The sequence below is a fragment of the Atractosteus spatula genome, chromosome 3 (genome assembly GCF_055471065.1).
Source record: "Atractosteus spatula isolate fAtrSpa1 chromosome 3, fAtrSpa1.hap1, whole genome shotgun sequence".
Classification (NCBI taxonomy): domain Eukaryota; kingdom Metazoa; phylum Chordata; class Actinopteri; order Semionotiformes; family Lepisosteidae; genus Atractosteus; species Atractosteus spatula.
The window spans coordinates 2,009,244-2,029,490 of NC_142708.1; the positions used below are offsets into that span (position 1 = coordinate 2,009,244).

Consider the following 20,247-nt stretch of genomic DNA (forward strand, 5'->3'; position numbering starts at 1 on the left):
CCCAAGTCTCTGGCTCTACTGTATATTTTTCAGTGCACCAGGGAATGACGTCTGTGACGCAGCAGTACCTAAATGTTCTGAGCAAGAAAGCATGCGAAGATAGGAGAATTTCATTTTGTAACCATAAGATTAATTATCAGAATGTCTCCTTCAATATATGACTGTGCAGTTGACTCTGGCACTATTTATAGCAAACACAGCACTGATCTTATTGATGTGATGTTTGTGGTTGGGTGCCAGATGCGAACTGCTGTTTTCAGCCAAACCACCAAAGCAGCCCAGCTGTGTCACACACGAGTCTCAGGCATGTAACACCTGTGGGTGTTAGTGTGATTAGATCTGCAAGTGAGCCAACTGGGGACAAGAATTCCATAGCACTAAATAATTCCACTTCATCCTAATTCTTCACTACTAAATTATTTGGCTTTTATTTGGAGAAATTTAAATTTATACTGGTCGGTACTTTGCTGAAACAATTCAGGTGAAGTACTGTATCTTGCTTGGGCAGTGTCTCAGCTGGTTGCTGAACCAGTGCAGAACCCTGACTGTTACACCACACTACATTTACTGGAGTAAGTCTGTATTAAATGGAAAAGGGCACCTCTGGAAGAGGGAACTTTAGCGCCTGCATTTTCTTCTGCTACTTTGCTGTGTTTTCTGTGGTTAGCTCTTTGAGGGCGTTTGCATGATTATCATCTGGAGGAAGTGATGATCTCACTCTGCTTATAGAGTACAGCTCTTAAGAATCTGTCTGTCTGTGAACGTATAGGAGTGTATGAAGCAGCACTGGTAGTTTCTGATCACATTTAACAACTTGTACGAATACACTTGAAAAGAAAGCTTCTTTTACAAACCCAAGATTGATTTTAAATCTTGTTGTATGAGTAATATGCTCCACTGCTTTTTTAATTAACAATAACTTTAAGGTAAAGACGAGGGGGCAGAAAATTGTTCCGCCAGACTCGAGATGTACAATAACGCAATGATGTGGGTAGGGGTAATATTTTCACATCTGTTCGATTGTTCTGAAAAGTGGTTTTCTAAATTTTCCATCAGTTTAAATGCCACGTTTGTTTGGAATGAAGAGGAAACGAGAAACAGTAGACTTCTTTATTTTCTTTTTATTTAATTACCTAAACTGCTTTCTACAAAGGCTTCTTTCACAGGGGCCTGGATGGAATTAGCATTTTGTTTTTTATAGCTGCAATCTGTTGACGATCTAACAACACACAATGAAAATTCATCTCCCCCTGGATCTGCTTCAGAAATCAGGAATGGAGAGCACCTGGATCCTATGTCTAGTGTTCAAGGCTGCTTTACTGAGTCTGTCCTAAATCTGTGGTCTGGGCAGCCTGGACATGGAGATGGATGGGGAAGGGAATTCCCTGTGAGTGATAAATAGGCCTGGGCAGGCAACAGTGACGGAGAAAACCAGCAGGAATGCAGCACAGATGCTGACAAGCAGTGGAGCAGAAATGTGATTTGTTTTTGAACTCTGCAGCCAAAGCTGTTATCTGTCTGTGCGTGCACAGATTGGCATTAGCAGGCGGGAGTCCATCCCATATCTCCTTCTGGTCTACAACTTGGTTTACCTCACAGTGGTCCCATAGAGCCAGGTCCTACTGTAGATTCAGTTTGGGACCAGGGCACCTTCTGTGTGGAGTCAGCATGTCCTTCCCAGGCTCATGTGGATCTTCTGCAAAGACATGCTTGTGCTTCTCTCTGTCATGTGTGCACGTCTCTGTTCGCTGTGATTGATTGTCATCCTGCAGTGATGTGGGGGTTTTGTTTTGCTGTAACAAACAGAAATTGTAACAGTAAGTTGTGAGCGTTCTTGACGACTTTTCAATCTAACGTAAACATTTACAGTCTCACACATGGATTCTAAATATACAGTTTATTAATATAAAACCAAAAGATGCATAACAAGCAACAAATGCAATAGTGTATAACTGTGAAACGATCTGCTGTGATACAGAAGGCTGATCGTTCACTTAGGGATTACAAGGAGAAGAGTTAATAACTTCAGAGTTAAAATAAATTGACTATAATGTGTTATGGTCTACCTCGTAGGTTTTATCAGGCTCATATAATGACATCACATTTATATTCTCAGATATACATTTACTGTTGTGAACTAAGCATCAAGCATGTATGGAATAATTGCTCAACACTTGAGACGTATAGTGCCTCTAAAGACGTTTTGTACCCAAAGATCTGTTGGCCAAACATCCTTATGAGTTAAACTTCCCGCAGAGAAGATGGATCTGGACCTGGACCGGATTGGTCTGTGGTCCAACTTGGCAGCTGCTTGCTCTGTGCTGGTGGGAGTGTCCCGGTGCTGAGAGGAGAGAGAAAGTGTTGCCGTGGGGCTCAGCATCCAGCGCTGAGCCTCAGGCAGCTCTGCCAGAAGTTAGCATGGTTGAACTTCAATCTTGAAAAGCAGTATTTAAAAGCAGTCTTAGTGCAGTCTTTGAAGAACAGTATCTATGGACCTGTAGTCTTGGGAAGAAATAGACTATGGATTGGAATGAATCCACCTGCGCGATATATCTTTGAGTTGTACAGCGTTGATACAGCTTTACATCGTCTGTTAACACAGGGGCCTGTTAGCACATTCCTGTGCTTTTACAGGAGGCATCAAACTGCTTTGTCAAGAGAAATCAAAGATTATTAGAAATGTTAAACAACACTTAATTCTAAGTGTAATAATAGGCCTTGTCGCTACGATCCCTTCCAGGATGTGTCCCATCTTGTGTCCTGTGCTCCTGAGAGTTTCCAAGATCCACAGCAATAACCAGGAGTAAGTGGCTTTCTGAAGATGGGTGAATGTTTAGAGGTTTACTGTATATATTACAGGGTATAATTCACAGAGTCCTTATAATTTTCCATTACAGCCAAAAATGTACTGTATTTGCTATAAACAATTAAAAAATCCAAAAAGCATTATAAAATAATCTGATATCTATACAGATACGTCAGTCAAGAACGGATTCTCATTTGCAGATTGATACAGTAGTGTCTGGTGGGTAGCTTTCCATATGAAGAAAATCAGACAGAACAGGAATGTTGTTTATGCACAGCAGAAGTCATCCTATTAGATCTTTCAATCTCAAATCTATTTTGCTGCAGGAGGAATCAATTTTTGTGTGTGCTTTACTACAGCAGAGCAAGGATATTGTTTCTCTGGATGGCATCATGGGATTTAAAGGGGGGTCTGTGCCTGTTGACAGAGCAGATGGGCGATCGGTAAAGACAGGTGTAGATCACAGTGGTGCGAGACACTGAATCGGAGTGAGTCGGGACCAGGTAAAATCTGCCACTCTGCCTCTGTAAAGCAGTGAAATGCTTTTCCCTTTAAGCTCCCAAGATGGTTAGAAAAACAAGAAAACTGTTAAAGGTACTCAGGTATGTATATAACATACATTAAAGAAAGCCAGAATTTTCATAGTACTGTGCACACTTATTTCCTGCATTAAAAAAATATTCAGCATTTTATATTGTTACTATATTGCTGGCCTTCAGCACTGACAACAGGACACGGGTGGCTTCGCAGAGGTGTACAATCTGTGACACGCAAGTGAGACATAATTATCAAACAAACATTTATGTTTTTGCATAAATATCCCAATGTTCTTAATTCCACTATGCAGTCCTTCAATGAGTAAAAAGTGTGCCCATGAGAGGTCAGGCCTCCAGTACTACGAGGACATTGCTGCTGTGTGGAAGGACTGGCTGGCTGTGATATCAGGTGCAGATGCTAGCTGTCAGGGAAAAGATGCGGTTCTGCATTTCTGTGCAGCTCTGCGTCTGCTGGGAGCTCCACAACCACACAGCGCCGCCCTGCTGGCCACAGTCTTGCACTACCCCGAAAAGACAGCCTCCTGCCTTGAGGGCTCAGCCCAGAGCGATTTAATAGTCAGTATTATTCATTTTTATTTGGATTAAAATAACATTTGATTAAGTAAAGTTTATACTGTACAGTTGCAGAAATAACTTGGATTACAAAGTCATAGTGTGTTGGCTTTGAGTGGTGATTCCACTTCTTCTTTTACACACCAGATGTTATCAGCCTTGCGAAACAGCCACTGTACCAACGGTTAGTCATGGCTCTCAGACAGTTGGAAGCATGGCCTGCCTGGTTTCCAGCAGGTTGCCAAATGTCCAGCTTGAAAGGAAGTGAAAGGGTGTGAAATCTCACTCTCAGGCTCCTGACTGGAGGGTGCTATCTCACTCTTAAACAAGCTTCTCCTGTACAAACGGGCGACTCCGCAGGCCTTCATTGAAAATGACAGCTGACTAAGGTGCAATAAAGGTTTCAAGGAGTAACAGATGTCCTTGTTAACCAACTTTAGTTCTTTAGTAAGTGACTGATAATCGATAGCCTCTGTATCTCTGTCATGTGAATTTTTTTTGCTGCTCTGCCTGATGCTGGGCTCACCTGCAGTTTAAACAGGCAGCATCTGAAACTGTGTCTGTATCCAGGTAAGTGGCCTCTGCAGGCAAACAGTATGTTTCTTTTTTTACCTTCACTTGTTTCCAGTCACCCTGACTTTGCTTACTGCGAGAGAAGTTTGCAGAGCTGGCAGGCTGTGGACCACAGACCAATGAAGTGGTTGACTATTTAATTTCTCATAGATGATGTGATCGCAGTCAAACTCAATGTCTTTTAAAACAGTTCTCAAGGGAACTGAGTGAATTATCATCTGGTATCTTTTTCATGGTCGATGTTTGCAGGAGGGAATGATGATGGTATATGAGCAATGCCCGAGTCCTGCAGGAGCTACTGTATAACCCAAAAGGCCTGATTATGTGAGATTGCTTCTTCAATCCCGTTTCAGATTTCTTAAAAGAAAGGAAATGGACATTATATTTTATTACATTGTGGAGGTCCACTGTGCAGTTCTTCTCCAGGGGAAAACACTGTGGAGATTTAAAATGCTTTGTATTGGGCCAAGACAAATTCTAAACTTAGGTAAGATGTGACTGCAGAATTCAGGGAGTCCTTGAGTGTATACTGTATAAATATCTGTGCACAGCTGATACAATGTATGTCGTGCTATTTGCCTACTAGAAGAGCTGTTAGTTATATATGATTATTAATTAGTATGCACATTATACTGTTTCAATTGATCTAGACTTTCTGTTCCTTAAATCTCCTAGAATTGAATTTATTCACAGCAAAGATGTCTGATGTTCCTATATTTAGAAGGCTTCAACATTTTCAGAAGCTTTAAACATTTTCAATACACCGTTATTGCTTTTCAAGCTAAAGTAACATGTAAAAACACATTCAGTTGCTGATGAGGGTCTCCTGCCTTCTCTTCCCTCTTTTTTCAGCACCAGTCACTGGTAATAAGAAAACACCGTCAATTGTTCTGCGTATTTCAGCAGTGCCTGCCTCAGGTTCTCGGTATAGAGCCCTGCATCTACCTGTCAGCCTGTTCAATTGCTTCAGCAAATACAGTAAACACACCGTACAATATATAGTCCAAAAATGAGCTAAATAATTCAGACTGGGTGGGTGCTCTCTTGTTATTTTTCGGCGACGGTGAAAAGGAGTGTGAATTGAAATGCTCAGCACGTTTTGTGCATTACAAAACCCTGAAGGAAGTGAAGATGGACGTCTCCGTCTCTCACTTATCTGTGGAAGTGCGAGGCATGGGTGCCTTCTGCACCAGTGGAAAGGTGTGCTGCGTGCAGCTCTGTCAGCCTGGTGCTGGGTGAATGAAGCTGCCCACTGGTTGCAGTGCAGTGCTCCCCTCAGCTGAGCTCTCGATCTGAGGCCCAGCCTACTCTCTTTCACGAATGAATAGCTTGCGTAGATCACACCAGCTGAGCTCATGACAGTGCACGATGCTGATCAGCTTGGAGGACTTTCTTCATGAATGAGCAGGTAGGAACTGCTTCCCAAATTTTTAATTGAGTTAATCCATCAACTAAATGGGTTCTTTTAAGCCATCATTCTCCCTGATTTAATCAGTGATGGCTTCAATCAGCTACTGACTGGGAAGGGGAAAAAGCTACACCTATCTACAGGATCGAATCTGAACAAACTGGCATGTGGAGCAAGTTCAATGGGTATTGATTTCCTATAGAGAAGTGCATCATTTACAGCTGTTCTATGAGGATGCTGATAAATATTTTTTGTTTATACAGTACGTTCTTTTTAATTGCAAACACATTTACATCTGCAAATGTTGTGAACACAGGATTCGGCACTTCTCCTTAGGTCTGGTTTGAACATGAAGTGAATGGACCATTTTGCAGAAGGGTCTGGGTAAATATTAGATGTTATTTCATGGAAATATCATCTGATGGTGTTGGTGGGAGTTGAACAAACTGCTCGTAGACAAAGAAAATTACACAACTTACTGCAACAGCCAGTTAACAGTAATGGTTCAGGTTCTGAGACTCCAGACCTGGAGACTGCAGGTTCAAATCCCAAATGGGAACAGAGTTGATTGTAGCTTTGTTCAAAGTACGGTCCCCGAGTGTCCACAACAAACAGCTGTAACAACTCATATCAAAACCTGTATGTAAAAAGTACAGTACAGTAATTATAATTTAACAGTACAAAGTTATAACAGTACAGTTATAATTTCTGTAAACTGCTATAGAGAGAATAGACTCTTGCCAAATGACTGTTGAGAAAGAATGTCCTCCCGATACGTTTGTTTAAGGCCAGTTTGAAATTTTGAAGACTCCTTTTAAAAACATTTTACCCCAGGCAAACAGGACCGCAGGACTCGGTGAACTGCGGATTAAATGGGTGAAATGATCTCTAAGGTGGTGCAGAGGGAGAACACAGTTCAGCTACCGATCCCCATGTGCACCCAGATATTTAATTAATGGGTACAGAAAAATTGGTTCATAAACACCAACAGGAGCAACAGAAGTGCTGTAATGCACTCAAACTAATGGAAAATTATGTCCTGTTAACAAGGTAATCAATAACTCTCCTGGAGGAGAGATGGTGCTTTTCTTAATGGCATATTTCATTTAATCTCTCCACTGTCCAGACAGGCAGTTTTGAGATTTTTTTAGGTCCTCTGCCGCCTCTGATTGTGTGAAGCACGCTTCACCATCCCTATCGCCTCTGAGATGGTGTGCTGTACACAATCATGTCTTAAAGCACCAGCAATCCTGCTCTGTTTGGCTGGAATTCTCTCTGACTCGTCAAGCCAGTTATTTTGGAAGGTTTCGAAGAGCCCTGCAGGAGCGGGGCTAACTCGCAGAGCTTGCCTTCTTTTAAATACTGATTTCTTCCTGACACGCAGCTGCTCAGCCAGAGCAGTCAGTGAGGGTGTGAGCCCATCACAGGGAGTCTGCACTCTCCCTGCAAGCCTGTGGGATGTGGAAGCAGGGTAAAGGGGCTCTGAAGCAAGGAAGCAGTTTCAGTTGTTATGCAAGGGTGTCAGTGCAGAAATATGTGAAGGTACATCAGGTACTGAATGTGTAAGACGGACAGTTTTTGCTAAATTTGGTGGCATCCTTATATAATCTGTTTGGCATATGCAGGAAACTGTCCCACGAGGTGTTGCTGTTCTATCTGCATAATAGCTTTACATTTTTCTTGTGGAAAGACAGATCTGCTTTGTCACCATGGTATAAAAAGAATATTACAACTCTGGATTCAGTACAGAGAGGAGAAACCATACATCCTGTGGCTTCAGGCAATGCCCTACACTGACAGGCTGAAGGATCTGAATCTCTTTTGTCTTGAACAGAGAAGACTACAAGGGGATCTGATACAAGTATTCAAAATCCCTAAAGGCAAAAACTAAGTGAGGCCAGTGGACTTCAGAATGACATTAAAATTCGAAACCAGGGGGCCCATGTGGAATCTATGAGGGAGCGCACTTTGAACTGAGAGCAAGAGGCACTGATTTATCCCAAGGGTGGTGGGAGTCTGATACAAGCCACCCAGTCAGGTGCTCCCATTTACAACCTTTCCTATATTCTAACATTATCTGTCTGACTCCTGTCATTAGCTTTTGCAGCTGTCAGCCACCAGCCTAAAAAAAAACAGCACCAAGCTGAGCGACCTCAGATTCTTTGCCTGGTTGGGCTCGTCTTGTAGGAGGTCTATGCCCTCAAGCCGCAGAAGTAGGGCGACTTGATGCTAGACGGGCCTCCAGGCGTCCATCTTCCAATGTAGAGCCCAGAGTAGCGAGGGCGCCCGGCTTAAATAAGGAGGGGCAGGTGCATGTAATCATCAAATATGTGAAAGAGCCGGAGCGCCCTTAAGAGGAGGGATTCCGATCTTGACACGTCTCTCGGGTGCGCCAGCCTGGGAGAGCTCCAGAGTTCCCTGCAAGAGGGCTGTGTCAAAGAACAACACAAACAGATTCTTGACAGCCCCCGTGAAATGCCTCACCATTCTAGGTCACTAAGATCACTACTTCGTACATTATATAGTGTGTAAACAAGTCTAAAACATGTCAACTGGTAAATCTATATTACTGTCTCGTAATTGAAACATCTGCCACTTTTATAGTTATTGGTCTGTGAGTGTCAATCATTCTGTGTTATGTTTTCTGCTGACCCACATTACCCATAAGAACTAATCTCTCAGTTTGGCCTTGGACTGCAGGACCTGAGCTTAAGCAGAGATCTTAGGCAGGCAGTAAAGAAGTTCTCTTTTGGATCATTCCTCAGTTATTTGCACTTATTGTTTAGTTGCAATTAAATTCAGAAGGAGAAAATTCTGTAAGTGACCCACACTCAGAAGCCACTAGCAAAACATTATCTGTGTTAATGAGGCTGTTCCAGTGCTGCAACTCTGTCTAAACCAAACCCAGATGAAAGGGTTCTATGAGCTCATTAGATGCGAGATGAGGCTGTGATTGAGCTGCCACCACCTGTTCCAGAATTCTGTGGGAAAAGGTGACAGGACTGTAGGTGTTAAGTACCTGGGGCTCCTGGCCAGCTTTCTGTTGCAGAGGTGTGACAGCAGCCTACAGACACTGAACCAGATTCCATCGCTGAAGAGGGCACTTGGCCGGGAAGCTGGATCTGAGTGGGGATATAGGAGCAGGGTCCAGGACGCAGGAGGTCGGTCTAACTCAGTCACGCAGGCAGCGTCAACAGCAGGGCAGTTCTAACTTGTCTTTCTCCCATGACTGTTTCCTACCGATTAGTGATATGTGGTGTATAGGCTCTAACTGGGAAAACAGTGATGCTTTGTGGCTCAGTTAAGGGTGTGGAACAAAGTAAAAGCATGTGAGCACTTGTACTCGGTCATACAGTTCACATGGAAAGATGCATTAAACGCAGGTGTGACCCATCGGTCCTTGAAGCCTCATTAGTCCTCATCTGTGATTTAAATCCTCTTTGGTTTCTGTCAGTGACAGAAGTAATAATTGATTCATTACCTTAAGGGACTGATTTATTACACTTCTAGCTTGTAACAACATACATGGTCAAGGGAACACCTGAGACCCAGCAGAGTCACGTGCGCTCGGTCTTCCCCAGTGGGCTTTCAGTGAGCGTCAGGGGCTGTCACTGGGCATCATTGGGCATCAGGGGGCGTCGGTGAGTATCGGGAGCGTCAGTGTCAATGTCTTCATTGGTTCATTCGAATTCCAGAGTGAAAACAATTCTGTCTGCGTCAGCTGTGTGACTGTAGCGAGGCTCGTGGGGGCTGGTGGCGGTGATGTAACCCCTCATTCCGAAATCCGCATTTTCACATCTTCTCTTCTCCTGCAGGGCATCGGTAGAGTTGGGCCAAGTAATGCGGATCCATCAGAGGCAAATTCAGGAATGTTCCAGCTGGACATCGTGCTGAAGAAGGGGCAGAACTTGGCCATACGGGACAGAAGAGGTAGGGTGTGCTCTCATTCTCGTGATGGCTGCAAAGATCCTCCAGCCCTGGTCCAGTCATGCTAATGAGCTGTGACCCCAGTGTTTCTGATGAAGTATGCTGGAGTTACTTGCAGATGAGGTTTCAAGTGAGCTATTTAGATCAATTGAAAATGATGTGTTTATAAATTTAAAAAAGATGGAAGAATGTCCATATTAATCTTTTTTGATGGGGCGGACCGGCGGCACTGTGACTAAGGATCTGCGCCTGTGGCTGGAAGGTTGCCAGTTCAAATCCTGCGGCCGGCAGAGGAATCCTACTCCGTTGGGCCCCTGAGCAAGGCCCTTAACCCCAGCTGCTCCAGGGGGGCTGTACAATGTCTGACCCTGCGCTCTGACCCCCAGCTTCTCTCCCTGTCTGTATGTCTCATGGAGAGCAAGCTGGGGTATGCGAAAAGACAAATTCCTTATGCAAGAAATTGTATACGGCCAATAATGTAATCTTATCTTACGTGTAAGTGCACCTAACCTGCCTTTTACTGTAAGTACTATAAATGTACTGTAAAATGTAAATAACACAAAAGTTGATATTATTATTATCAGCCTGTCGTGTTTCGAAGGATTGATGTGTCTCCAATTTTCAGTGTGTCAAATACAAATTCTTTTTCTGGAAGGTGATTTTTTTCGGCTAGTTTTCCAGCTTCTGTATTCCTATCAATTGCTTGATTTTGTCCAGCAAAACTGACATGGTGCTAATTGTATTCTGTGCATAACTGGAATGCTTTGCCAACCCCTTTGCATCATTCAGGGTGCAAATATCCGAATGAAGCACATACTGTACTGTTTAGAAGCAGTAGAAACACAAGAATGGTGTCCATGCCCACACTTTATCCAAACTCAGTAATACTTTCACTGTGAGTCTTTTTTCATGAAACTCCATCATAGTCTGAACATATTTCCAGCAGTGCATAATGCCTGCTTTGTAATCCATCTCTCACACATACTGTAACATATGTGTAGGGAGGGCTAATCAGGAAGACAAGAAAGACATAGGGAGTAATAATAAAAAAAGTAACCAGACATACTTGTTTCCAAAATGTTACGTCAGGACTGGCTGGAGCTTTAGAACTCAAAAGCTTCTCTCATGAAACAGTCTGTCTGCAGCCTGTCTGTTTGTAGACCCTTATGCTCTTCTGAGACAGGTCAGGCACCAGGGTTTTAGCCCTTAACGTAACACGCCTGCAGAAACCAAGCTGAAGACCAGCTCTGCCAGTAGCAATATCATAAACCAGCTGAACCTAGTGAATTAGAAGACCTTTATTATCCCAAACTTGGGAAATACACGTTTGATAGTGGCATGGAATGAAAATTTTAAAAAATTTTGCAAGGAACCGTCTTTTCCCTTGGTTTTCATGGGGTTTGCTGAGCCGGAGACTCCAGCCTTTGTAGGGCGGTGGACAGGAGTGCCATGTAGGGCTCATTGTCCACACTGGAACTGTGATGCCTGGACCTGCGGTGGGGGTGTTGAGGAGATGACAGATCCTGCTGCCCTGCAGTTCTAGCTGCAGCACAAGCTGCGGTGATGGGAAAGCAAACAGGCTGGCATGCTCCATGCTTCCATGGCTCCATGACTGTCAGTGCAGGTTCATTAAACTGCAGCTTAATAAACTTGAGATAGACTGCCTTTCAGTCCAACTGCAGCTAGGGGCCTGCAGGTGCCCTCTGCCGGTCTGGCTGTGACCACTCCTTGGCCCTGTGATCTGGCAGGCCAGGGTCCTGCTGCCACGTGCTGGTGAGAAGAGAACAGGCTGCTTTTGTTGAACAGGCGGGGGAGGAACGGGGCGATTCCTGGAACCGTCTTCCATTCACACTCCGGCGCGGCGGCAGGTTCCTGTGATAAAATATCGAACAGATGCAGTTCTTTAAAATGTCTGAACGTAGGCAGCTGTGGAGGTATGAGCAGAGGTATGATTCATTTGATATGTCATAGTTCATTTTACAACAACGCCCACATTGCCAAGGAAAGTTCCAGCGCCTGGCTGATGCTCTTGGCCATCCTCCCTGGATTCATGCAGGACGTCAGCAAATCTCCAGGCATGTTGATGCTCCCAGGTTACAGTGGAAATGCGCTGGAGCCACTTGCCACAATCCAGCTACTTGTCTCCATTACTGTAGTTGCTGGATATCAGTAATAATCCAGCTGGAAATGGGGGGAAAAGGGCTTCAGCTCTGGAGTTACAGCAAGGGTGGGAAGTGAAGAAAGGAGAGAAGGGGCAGGCGTGAGCTTATTGATTTTTTTTTAAATTGGCCTTCTGAATCAGCAGAAGCCAGAAACATCCTGGTTTTAGGACAGCCCACAGGCCTGCGGGGTCAAGCGTAGCGTTTGTCTGGCTCTGGTGGGAGAGAGCCTGAAGGATTTCCTCAGCCGCGTCATGCCTTGCACCTACACCGGCAGCGCTGATCGATCTTCTCAGCAGCTGAGGATTTCAGTAACCCCTCAACCCCCACAGGCATTAACAGAGGAAGAAAATCAGGGGTTGGCGATCACGAATTTAGACATGCACACATGTTCTGTATACACAGTCACCTTAGAATTTTTGGCACCCTTGATTAAGACGTGGAAAACAGACCACACAAAATAAACACAGGTAACGAGCAGTATTTTGTGCTCAAAAATATGGAAAAACTGTGTTCTTGTATTTATTGCAGTTGCTTGGAGAAATAGTATTTTGTGTTATAAAGTAAGAATTTTAGTTCTCAAAAACACATCAAAATTATTGGCACCCCTAAAGATTCTTCTAAATACAATGAAACAAAATTAAATCACAATAACATTCTATTTTTAGTGTTTGTGTCAGTCTTAAGAAAGTATTGTGTGGTCTTTCATAGATTGTAGTTTCACTGGAGTATAGAAATGAGGAAACATACATTTAAAATGTCTTTGTCATCCATCACCATGGGGAGAGGCAAAGAATTCACAAGTGAAAATGGTTGTTTACCTAATGAAGTCACTCAGTGAGTTACAAAAAATGAATTAACTAATTATACCACATATTGTAGCACTTTAAGGACAATCATTTAAAAGTTTCAGACCACTGGAACAGTTGTCATCTTCCCTCCCACAGTGAGGAGGAGCTTTTGGGAAAGAGCCTCCACACAGCAGGAACATGACAGAACTTGGTTGCATCTTGCGGTCAAAAGGTGTTCAAATAAAAAATTAGACGCCACCTTCATGCCAGTCCAGTGAGATGAAAATCGAACTCTTTGGCCACACATACCCGCGGAGGGTGAGGGGTATCTTCGAAAGAGGGATGTGTGTGCAGAGAAGAACATCATACTGTACCTACTGTGAAATATGGTTATGGGTCTGTTTTGGTCCACCAATCCTGGGCCCCTTGAGGTCATCAGCATCATGAACTCTACCCGGTACCAGGACTATTTATCTAGAAACCTGGTTGCCGACTCCCAGTATTCCTGAATTTGGCTGCAAGCGGATCTTCTAGCAAGACGACGACCTCGAGCATGTTTCCATACACATGCATTTCCCCCATTAACACATGTGAACCAGCAATGCTGAGAGTTTTCGAGAAAACCCAATGGAGAACAGTACAGTGCAGGCGAGTGTAAGGAACTGAAGGGTCCAAATCACACATTTAAATTTCTCTTCCTGCCTGCATGATTATCAATGTCAGGCATAAATCTGGGGATGCCTCCTGTTTATTCTGGATCTACATACAGTAGATGCGGTAGATGATCTCCAAAGCGTCCCGATGATATCAAGAAGTTTAAAGAGATTTATCAGGCGTCCCAAACCACTCTCCACTTAACGCCCCCTGACTCCTGCAATCAAGTTGTGGGTGACTCATCCAGCAAAAGTAGGATCTGAATTAAAGGAAATCTAATTAACTGTCCCGAGTGAGCGTGGATCTTCTACCTGTTACGACACTAGCCAGATGAAATATAGGACCCTATGTGGTGACTAATAGATCTCGAGAGAGCTAGGGGAGTTAGAAGGAAAATCCAAGTGGACTTATCCCAATCGCAGTTCAAGAGCCGTGGTCAAAGACAGGCTCGCTGGTCAGGAAGCCAAGTAATACGCAGGAAAATCTCAAGACAGAGCTAAAGAGCTCCACTTGGTGAAAACCAATACTGAGCACTGAGATGAAGGTGGCGAGGGCTTAAGTATTCCAGGAGGTAGTGGGTGCGGTGATGCAGGAAAGGTCTGATTGGTTGATTAGTTAATGTGACGGCGTTTGCAGGAATTGGAGAGCACTGGAGTCTGATTAAGAACAATGTGGGGTCGTTTGCAGGAGCTGCGTAGGGTTGGATTCTGATTGTGGACGGTCGTGAAACTGAATGCAGATTGTGAGGAGGCAGTGGCCTGATTGACATGGTTCTGTGGGCTGCCCTTGTGTATACAGAGCTGAAGAACAACAGAGATAGCACCCCCTTTTGCGTTTTGACAAAGAAACATCAAGTCCTGGGGACAGTTGTCTTTTCATGCATTGTTTTATCAAGATCCCTGGATATCTTTAAGACCATCCTGACTGGTGTACCCTAGTGTAACCCGATTCTCACAGCTCATTCCTTCTATATGTAAAGTGCTTTGGGATTCATTGGAAAATACAGGAAAGTCAGGAATTATTGTAATTGATTCCCACTGATGCACCAAGGATTTCCTAGTGAGAGATACTGTATTACAGTGATCAGAAAACCTTTTTTTAATGTCCTCAAATAAAAAAAACAGAACTCTTTCTAAAAGCAAAAAGGACTGTCTCCTGTTTCTTTAATATGGGGCAGATGGTTTACAGTGCTTTTGTTACAGAGTCTCTTCCAGTAATCAGTCTCTACCCTTGCCATAGTAACTGAAATCCTCATTCACCCTCTGACTGCTATAGACCACCTGCTGCAGCTACAGTAGTAGCACCTGTGCAGGTCTGCCCGTACCTATCTGATGAACTGCTGCCTTTCTTTTGTGTCTGACATGCTGCTGACAGGAGCGCAGTGAGAGGAAACCCAGCCTGCACAAGCACAGGGAAGTGAGGGCTTCTGGGATACGGCTGTCAGCGAGTGTCACAGCTTGTGCAGACTGCATGACCACGAATTACCTCTGTGTGGGTTAGGAGGTTATTAATTTACTGAGAAACGCGCAGCTGGGAGGTAGCACAGAGGTCTTCTGATTCCTCAGATCAAGGGCCAGCATCCTCTGTCCATCAGTGAGAATTAATTATAATAAGTCCTTGCATTCCTGTATTTCCTGTATCAAGATTATCTTAATAGCTGATTTTGTGACAGTGAAAAATGTCATTTTTTGCAACTATAAAATTCTTTTGACTGTTACAAGATGTGCTTCTTTTATCTGTTGATCTAGACAGGACAGGTCAGTAAGAATGTACTGTAGAAAAGCTGATTGAAAGAATGGACAGACAGACAACAGAATTAAATCAACCACAGTGTGCTGTATAACCTGCTCTTTTTGCCTATGTTATATTGTGTGACAGCTGTGCATACGTGCTGTTTAATACTGTACATCAGCATTATACCCCAGTGTATCATCAGATATAAACCTCTTTGTGCACGTGTGGGTTTCTCCAGAAACCCAGGACTCCCTGGATATGCCCAACAGCTGCCTTTTGTCAGGGACAAAATTGTGTGGGTCAAGGCATTGTACCACGTTTGCTCTGCCCATATATGGCAGGCAGGCTCAGGAAAGACGGCAGTTTCAGCCGATCTGCTCTAGAGCCAGTAAAGACCTCTCATCTCTGTAAATAGACACATCGGGTGAATATAAGTTACTTAATTGGATAACTGGGAAAGGGTTAGAAAACACATTCTCACATGGGTATGATCTCACAAGGGTTTTGGTATATAAAGGGTTTCATGGGGATCTTTGGTTGATGCCCTTCGATAATCAGGGTTTGGTTTGTAGCAGAGGAGATTTTGCCCCAGTAAGCCCTGTTTAGGTGGGGGCACTGTTTTAAGTCATTGTGAGTTTTGATGTGGTCAGAGAGCCCCTGTCTTTAGCCACCTTATTTATTTTGGAACCTGTTTTCCCATATTTTGCTAGACTGAGCACTGTACAGAATAGTGAACTTTCTCTGCCCCCATCTCTCACTCCCAGTCTCTCCCCTGCCAGCTTCCTGATATTATAAACTACATTTGCTGCATACAGCAGTCTGTTTCTACCTTACGTAGGAGAGAACTTCATCCAGGCAATACAATGAAAACAAGAGTTCGGTTTAATATAAAAACTATGAACACATGAAGCAGGGATTTCCTGTAGTCACAGTAGTCACTGAGATAGTGTGAAATTCTAACTCAGGTTGAACTCAGTCACTCTTCTTAGTTTTATAGAAGATCTTGACATATTGAGGCCATTTTGGGGGTGGGGGAGGGGGAATAATCATTTTCTTGAACAGAGTGTGGTTTTGATTTTCTGTAATCTGATTACTGCGCATTTCCTCACTAATTCAATCAGTGCGACTAATTATGCAAATTCATCTGGATTTTAAAGCTGCAGGTATTGATTGCAGTTCACACTGTGTTGCCTACAGTACGTTCATCTGATTGTAGGATTTGGTGAAAAGGATGATCTGCTGAAAAATTAAAACATGCAGCAGCTGAGGAAGCCGTAGGCCTACCCAAAAAGCATCTGTGCCATGTTTGTTGGAAATCTCCTGTGAGCAATGTCTTTGTAGTGGACACATTTTGTTTGTGTGTATGCAGTATAATGCAGCCACACCCTCTAATCCCCTTTCTTTCTGCTGTGTAGTATTGGAACGTAGTAAAATTGGTCATTAAACTCCACTGGGCTTCACTGGAGTTGCACAAGTTGGACAAGCTGGATCCTGGTTGAGAAAGAGCAGATAAGCGCGACAGGATGAAGGCATCTCCTGCGCGTTCTGTGTCAGGGGGAACCCCGCAGGCTGCCGCAGGTGGGGGGTGAATAGGGTGAGACGGGGAGACAGGATACACAGTGCAGGTCAGCCGTCAGGCTGGTGTCGCCAGTCCGCGCGGGCTCATGGTGCTGTACGTGACGAGAGGGCAGCCTTTGTTTACTTTCTCTGTGACGGTACAACGGGTGAGAAACAATATACTGTATGATTCCACTGCTAGACAGCTACTGTAGTACTTCCAGTGCATCGTTGTGGTGATAGAGTTTCAAGCAGCAGGAGGCAGGACTCTCCGCCATCGTTGCATCTGTGGAAGGTCCCGCAGCACACAATCCTGTCTGTGTCTTCTTCCCACCCCTGTGTCAATATAGCGCCTTTCAGTAACTTTCAAGTACATGAGACTGCACCTCAGCGTTTCCCATTCGAGCACCTGGGCACAGCTACCGCAAGTTCAGCCTGAGCTGAGGTCGAGTCATGGCTCGGAGATACTTACTTGTACCTGCTTGTTCATTTGTGTGTGTGCTGTATGTCTGGAGCTGTGCTCGTGTTTATTGATGTTACATTGCGTCTGCCTCTGGGCCCACAGATAAAGAGCTGAGCAGCTGTTGGAACAGGCATTATTGATGCAGGACTGTCTGCTGCATCCTCCAGTTATGAATGAAAATACCCCTTAGTGTATCATAATGATAATGTTACTGATCATGATATATTCTAACAGCCTTTAAGACAAATTGACAGCAGTTTATTTTTTTAAACTTGTGCATGGATGGTTTTTATTTGTAAGTGGATGTGGATTCATGTTGTGGTAAGTGTCCTTTAGGATGTATTTTGTTACCTCTTTTTACCTGCACATTTCCCACTGGGGAAAAGGAAGTCTGAAAGGAGGGAAGGGAGATTTAAACACCCAGCCACTCAGTTTTGTTTAGTATAGTCTGCCGTGGATCGTACAGATGTGCTTGCTACCTGTGCTCACAGGTGTGCAGCAGAGCTCCCACAGTGCCCTGCTTAGTCATCTCGAGATGCTCACTTTCCCAGTAGTGATGTACTGTACTTGGGATTGGTTTCCACCATAGTGCATTCTCTCTCCAGTATCCTGACCAGAAAGACAGAATGGTATTGAGCAGTGTCACGAGATTAGGTTCAAGGTAGTGTGGTGAAGTGTGGTGAAAGCAGAGTAAACTGCAGTAATGCATAATGAGAGGATTCCGGTCCCCTAACCCTAACCCCAAATTATTGAAGTGCTGTCAAACGACAATCAATCAAGAACAATAACAATAACAATAACAATAACAATCTACTCCATAGCAATTTATTTTAAGTCAACTTTTGGGTGCAATAAGCCGTCATCACAGTAAGCTACATGTACGTACTGTACAGTATGTGCACAAGCCACCTGCAATTCGTTTTCTTTAACACAGTCAAAGGTCTAAATTGAACCACTTGTTCGTCCATCGATCTGTATGCAAACACATCTCAGCTGAGTTTTTCTCATTAGAAATTAAAAGTTTTAAGATATGCTATTACTCTTACTCCTTCAAAAGATTTTGACAACAAAAAATCGATTAGTGCCGTTTCTCATGAGAAAAATATTCACCTAATAGTTCCTTTTGCACCTTCTGTGATTTATCTCGTATTAAAATGGCAGTTCAACATTCAGACCAGAATAGGAAAATTGCATTAGACTGAGGGAGGGCAGCTTGGGAAGAAAACGTTATTTAAAGAACATCAGCTTGATTAATTGCTCTGTTCTCTTCCCCAGAACCTCCTCTGAATCTGGACATCTTTTATCCAGAATAAAACACCCCCACTCCAGTCAGAGACTCCAGGCTTCTTATTTCATGTCCAGATCCGCTGCTCTCTGCATGGACGCTTGTCTTTCTCTCTTTACTTTTTGACACTCTGATGTTCTCGCGTCGCTGCGTCCGTCAGGGGCAGGGCAGGTCACCTCTCGCTCCTCTGTGGCCCTTGATCCCTCCCAGACCCTGTGCGGACTTGTCAGTGGACTGTAGGGGGCGCTGACCAGTGGGGGTGCTGCTAGTGGAGGTGATGACACCGGGTAGGTTCAAGATGCTGGGGCTGGCCGAGGGATTCTGATCTTTCTGCTGGCAGGGTCAGGCCTCTCTGTCACAGGTGAGAAAGTGTGGACGCCCTGTCCCAGCTGCTAGTCCCAAGGCCCTCCGACACAGCCAGTCCTGGACCACTGCTGTTTGTTCACAGTCAGTAACACAGCAGGGTCTGCTATATCTGTAGTATATTTATTTGGTTGACACTTTCATCCAAAGCAACTTACATTTGCACCCATTAATACCGCTGGTCATTGTACTGTATCAGTTCAGGGAAGGTACTGGGTCAAGGGTTCAACAACAGTGTCTCAGCTGGGATTCAGACCCGCAGTCTCCCAGTTAGAAGCTCTGAATCCTGACCACACTGCTGCCTAAAACTGTCTTGACTGCAGCCTCAGCTCTCCAGGGCTCTTGTTTCAGACAGAAGTGCTTTAATTAAGCCTTTGCAAAGTTCAGGCTCATTCTATATATATATATTTGGGGTTGGAGAAACATGTTCTGAGATTTCTAGTGAAAGAACAATCCCGACTGCAGCTCATTAACATGTTGGTCCCTGTAGCATATACAGCAAAACACAAGCATCAAGGTTGCACGAGCCTTTTACCCAACCAGCAGATTCAGGGTTTGCAATTTCCTTTCATTGTACGATGGAAGCTAAAAATACTGCCTTGCAAAGTAGAAACGTTTTTTTTTTACCCTTTTTAAAGCATACAGTATGCCTGCAATTGAATCAGGTTGGAAACAGAGCAAAGAGAATGAGTTTCTGCCAGGTGCAGATTCTGTTCAATAGTGGCAACTGGTCCTTGGTCTTTGAAACGCTGTTAAGAGCTGTTTTGCTCATCAACCACTGTGACTTAATAAAGGAAGACTGCATGGATTGACAAATGACAGTATAATCCTAATAATAACTTTGCACAGAGCAAAAAAACAGATATAAGTATATCTGTTCTGTTTTTTTTTGTTCCTGTTTTGGTTGGGGTAAGAATAAATAAAAAAAAATATTTAGCAGTAAAAAAAAAAGTTCAGTGGAGACTGGGACTCAGGGAGTAGCACAGAGTCATGAAACAGAAGTCAGATAAGAGGAGAAATCTTGTCAAATCAAATCCTCTGTCTGAGGCTTCTAATGGCAGATCTGTATTTCTTCCTAGTCAATGTATTAATTTATGCATTAAACTTATTGGATTGAGCTGAATTCAAATAAGCTGCACAGGTGGCAGATACATATTCATTTATCTCGAGAGAGCACTGTAGAATTGTCTGTATCTATCCACGTTTACATATGAAATCCACAGTCCTGTGGAAGAGGAAGACAGGAGACTTAAATAGCTCCTGCATCCTTTCATGTGCTTATTAGGCAGCAAATAGTCAGGGGAGAGTGTGGTGAAAAGAAGGCTAATTACGCTGACTAGATGCGCAGTTTAAAGCGATCGATGTCTTCCGTGCCAGAGATTATTCTCAGGTGAGCTGGAGACACCCAGAACAGACCT

General features: G+C 43.8%; 1 protein-coding gene across 3 annotated transcripts in view; it reads left to right on the forward strand.

Moving 5' to 3' along the window:
- The window catches only part of mctp1a (multiple C2 domains, transmembrane 1a), a 215,668-nt gene that overhangs the window by 42,658 nt on the left and 152,763 nt on the right, over nucleotides 1-20,247 (forward strand). For all 3 annotated transcript variants that reach the window (XM_088910243.1, XM_088910244.1, XM_088910245.1), the window contains exon 2: nucleotides 9,712-9,826. In XM_088910243.1, coding sequence (XP_088766369.1) covers nucleotides 9,712-9,826 — 115 coding nt within the window. The remainder of the gene's footprint in view (nucleotides 1-9,711; nucleotides 9,827-20,247) is intronic.